At 44.6% G+C, this 4,895-nt stretch overlaps 1 protein-coding gene across 3 annotated transcripts in view; it reads left to right on the top strand.

The window, feature by feature from the left end:
• dhps (deoxyhypusine synthase) overlaps positions 1-4,586 on the top strand; it is a 15,736-nt gene extending 11,150 nt beyond the window's left edge. For all 3 annotated transcript variants that reach the window (XM_076297661.1, XM_076297659.1, XM_076297660.1), the window contains 4 exons: positions 1,461-1,566; positions 2,990-3,093; positions 3,286-3,411; positions 3,739-4,586. In XM_076297661.1, coding sequence (XP_076153776.1) covers positions 1,461-1,566; positions 2,990-3,093; positions 3,286-3,411; positions 3,739-3,831 — 429 coding nt within the window. In that variant the 3' untranslated portion in view covers positions 3,832-4,586. The remainder of the gene's footprint in view (positions 1-1,460; positions 1,567-2,989; positions 3,094-3,285; positions 3,412-3,738) is intronic.
• The last annotated feature ends 309 nt before the right edge of the window (positions 4,587-4,895 follow it).

The raw sequence follows: 4,895 nt of genomic DNA, 5'->3' as shown, positions 1-4,895 counted from the left end.
TTTACCACTGTGCTGCTTCACCTCTTCATTTAACATAATCCTGTAAATGTTTATGAACTGAGGAGACCAGTTGCTAGAGTTTTGAGAATGAAATGTTCATTACTCCCCGATATAGGATTCCAGTTGCTCAACAGTATGGGGTTTTTCTTAGTCATGCTTTTCATTCCATTATGCACCTAATTTGACAAATCTGGACTGCAGACAGGCCATCTTAGCACCTGGACTCTTCCTCTATGGAGAAATACTATTTAGATATGTGCAGAATTCATTTTGGCATTGTTTTCCTGAAATATTCAAGGTCGTCACTGAAAAAGACATTGCCTGGATGGCAGTATATGTTGCTCAAAACCTGTATACATCATTCAGAGTTGATTGTGCTTTGCCAAATGTGCAAGATGCCCATGCTGTAGGCATTAATGCTCCTCCACACCGTCATAGATGTTGGGTTTCGAACTGAGCACTAAAACAAGTTGGATAGATTGGATACTTGGATAGGCCCTCTCCTCTTTAGCCCAGATGAGTCTATGATCTCCAAAAAGAATGGCAAACTTTGATTGGTCTAACCACAGGACCTTTTTCCATTTTACCTCAGTCCATTTTAAACAAGCTCAGGCCCAGATAAAAGGGAGGTATTTTCTGTATCATGTCTCAATACAATTTTAGCTGTTACAGTTTTGGCTGCAGTTTTTGAATTGAGTATCAAACTGGGCACATAGACAATGGTTATCAGAGTTTTTCCTGAGCCCATACAATGACAGGTCTGGAAACAGGTCTGGTGTTGATGCAGTGCCATCTGAGGTCCAAAAGACCACGGCCATCCAATTTGCTTTTCAGCTATTTCCCCTGTTTGCAAAGATTTCTCTGGATTCTCTGAATGTTTTAATAATATTATGTTCTGTAGATGATGAACTCCCTAAATACGTCACAATTTCATGTTAAGAAGCATTAAAATGACATCGTTTCATCATTTGTGCACACAGGTTAACACAGAGTGATGAATACTCCTGCATCTTTACTTCTAAGAGACCCTGCCTCTCTGGGATGCTCTTTTTCATACCCGATCGTGTTGCCATAGTTACCCTAATTAGTTGTGAAACATTCTTCCTTTTGTTTTCTTTATCATTACACAACTTTTCCAGCATTTTGTTACCCCCGTCTCAACTTTTTTTGAAACATGTTGCTGGTATCAAATTCAAAATGAACATATATTTTCCATGAAATAGTCAAATTTCTCATTTTCAACATTTGATATGTTGTCTGTGTCCTTTTTTGCAACTAAATATGAGTTTAAGAGATTTGCAGATTATTACATTCTGTTTTTATTCACATTTTACACAACGTCCCAACTTTTTTCTGTTTTGGGGTTGTACATGCACATATACACACACACACACACACCCACACCATAGTGGTATGGGGTGAGTTTGTTCCTGCTTTGACCTCTGACCTCTGTGTTCTAGAACGACATCCCAGTGTTCAGTCCAGCCCTGACGGACGGCTCTCTGGGGGACATGATCTACTTCCACTCCTACAAGAGCCCGGGGCTGGTCATCGACATAGTGGAAGGTACGCACACACACACACTCCTACAAGAGCCCGGGGCTGGTTATCGACATAGTGGAATCGCACACACACACACACACACACACACCATACACACACACACACCATACACACACACACAAGAACCCGGGGCTGGTTATCGACATAGTGGAAGGTACGCGAGAACTGACACTGGCACTGGCACTGGAACACTCAGACACACACACACACACACACACACACACACACACACACACACACACAAGAGCCCGGGTCTGGTTATCGACATAGTGGAAGGTACGGGGCTGGTTATCGACATAGTGGAAGGTACGCACACACACACACGCACTCACACACACACACACAAGAGCCCGGGGCTGGTTATCGACATAGTGGAAGGTACGCACACACGCACTCACACACACACACACAAGAGCCCGGGGCTGGTTATCGACATAGTGGAAGGTACACACACACACACACACACACACACACACACACACACACACACACACACACACACACACACAAACATACACGCACGCACACACACACACACACACACACACACACACAAACAAACAAACAACCCAGTCTGAGCACTGAAGGCCTTTTAATCTAGCGATCACGTGTCTTAGCATACAGCAGAGAGTGGAAGTGTAGTACGACAAGAGATTAGTATACTAGAAGTACACTAGGACCTCTAGAGAAGAGAAGAGAGTAGTATACTGGAAGTACACTAGAGAAGAGAGTAGTATACTGGAAGTACACTAGGACCCCTAGAGAAGAGAAGAGAGTAGTATACTGGAAGTACACTAGAGAAGAGAGTAGTATACTGGAAGTACACTAGGACCCCTAGAGAAGAGAGTAGTATACTGGAAGTACACTAGGACCCCTAGAGAAGAGAAGAGAGTAGTATACTGGAAGTACACTAGAGAAGAGAGTAGTATACTGGAAGTACACTAGGACCCCTAGAGAAGAGAAGAGAGTAGTATACTGGAAGTACACTAGAGAAGAGAGTAGTATACTGGAAGTACACTAGGACCCCTAGAGAAGAGAGTAGTATACTGGAAGTACACTAGGACCCCTAGAGAAGAGAAGAGAGTAGTATACTGGAAGTACACTAGGACCCCTAGAGAAGAGAGTAGTATACTGGAAGTACACTAGGACCCTCTAGAGAAGAGAAGAGAGTAGTATACTGGAAGTACACTAGGACCCCTAGAGAAGAGAGTAGTATACTGGAAGTACACTAGGACGCCTAGAGAAGAGAGTAGTATACTGGAAGTACACTAGAGAAGAGAGTAGTATACTGGAAGTACACTAGGACCCCTAGAGAAGAGAGTAGTATACTGGAAGAAACAATTGCACAGAGACTTCATATCTTAGGTATGTTTATTTTTGACGCGTGCATGCGTGTGTGTGTGTGTGTGTGTGTGTGTGTATGCAGACATCCGCAGGTTGAACTGTAAAGCGGTCTTTGCCAAGCGTACTGGAATGATCATCCTGGGAGGTGGACTGGTCAAACATCACATCGCCAACGCCAACCTGATGGTACCATCACACACTCACACTCACACACACACACACACACACACACACAAACACACACACACATATACATACACACACATGCACTCGCGCGCGCACACACACACACACAGATCTGAGTTTCTTACAGATAATTGTGTGTGTGTGTGTGTGTGTGTGTGTGTGTGTGTGTGTGTGTGTGTGTGTGTGACCCAGAGGAACGGTGCAGACTATTCTGTGTATGTGAACACCGGTCAGGAGTTTGACGGTTCAGATTCTGGAGCTCGTCCTGATGAAGCGGTCTCCTGGGGCAAGATCCGCATGGACGCCAAACCCGTCAAGGTGTGTGTGTGTGTGTGTGTGTGTGTGTGTGTGTGTGTGATTATCAACTGTGTGTCTGTGTGTGTTATTATCAACTGTGTGTGTGTGAATACAATGAATGTGTGTGTGTGTGTGTTTGTTAATATGAACTGTTTGTGTTATTATCAACTGTGTGTGTGTGTGTGTGTGTGTGTGTGTGTGTGTGTGTGTGTGTGTTAATATCAACTGTGTGTGTGTGTGTGTTAATATCAACTGTTTGTGTGTGTGTGTTAATATCAACTGTGTGTGTGTGTATTAATAAGAACCATTTGTGTTATTATCCACTGTGTGTGTGTGTGTGTGTTTCAGGTGTATGCTGATGCCACTCTGATTTTCCCTCTGTTGGTTGCGGAGACGTTTGCTCACCATGCAGACAAGCTGATCGCCGAGAAGAAGGAATAACACACACCCTGCTCTGCTCTGTTTGTGTGTGTATGCATGTGTGTGTGTGTGTGGGGGGGGGGGGTGGTGAGGAAGAGAGATAGTATGTGTGTGTGTGTGTTGCATAAAGTCTCTAATCATGCCTTGTGAGGGAGGTTTTGTTTTTTTTGTCACCAAAGACATGGTGTAAATGCACTTTGAGAATGTGTGTGTGTGATACAACATACATGCATTTAAACTTGTGTGTGTGTGTGTGTGCATGTGTGTGTGCATGTGCATGTGAGAGAGTGAGTGAGTGTGTGTGAGTGTGTGTGTGTGTGTGTGTGTGTGTGTGTGTGTGTGTGTGTTTAAAGAGTGATACAGTTCTGACATGGTTGTATTGTGGCTGTTTTCTAGTTGGACTGTTACAGGGAATGCAGGCCTGCAAAAGGACAGGCCGACATAAAACCTGCTTTAGAACCCCCACACCAGCCTTGACCCTCCCTTAGAACCCCAAACCCAGACAGATACAGAACATCCTCTAGAACCCCCCACCACACCCCACCCCCACACCAGCCCTGACCGTCCCTTATAACCCCCACACCAGCCCTGACCCTCCCTTAGAACCCCCACACCAGCCCTGACCGTCCCGCAGAACCCCAAACCCAGACGCCTTCGGACCTTCAGACTGGGAACAGGGTCCATAGCAGCAGCAGCCGCAGCTTGAGAATGTTTATGACTGTCAATCATCCCATCTGTAGTGCTCATGCCAATAAAATGTCCTCCACAAACACACACACACGGTCTCATCTGTTGGGTCTCATTTCAGTGTGAATCAGCTGTAACCTCAGTTGTGGATACTGATGGATGCGTGGAGAATACTAAATGTATGTAGTTGGATAACAATAACAAACAATTATGGATGAATAAGAATGGGAAATGTATGTTTGACATCTTTACAAAGCTCCCAAGTTTTTCTCTTTCTGTGTGTGTGTGTGTGTCAGGCATCTGTGTGTTTGTGTGAAACTAGAATGAGCGTATAACTCAAGTCAGTCGGTAGCCTGACGAGCCAGACGCATATTAAAATGTAGGGTCTGGGCACTCAC

This window comes from Alosa pseudoharengus, unplaced genomic scaffold (assembly GCF_046254945.1).
Source record: "Alosa pseudoharengus isolate Yale_2024_CS ecotype anadromous, Long Island Sound unplaced genomic scaffold, YU_APseudo_1.1 YU_APseudo_1.1_scf_21, whole genome shotgun sequence".
Taxonomy (NCBI): domain Eukaryota; kingdom Metazoa; phylum Chordata; class Actinopteri; order Clupeiformes; family Clupeidae; genus Alosa; species Alosa pseudoharengus.
This window is presented reverse-complemented; position numbering and strand designations above follow the sequence as displayed.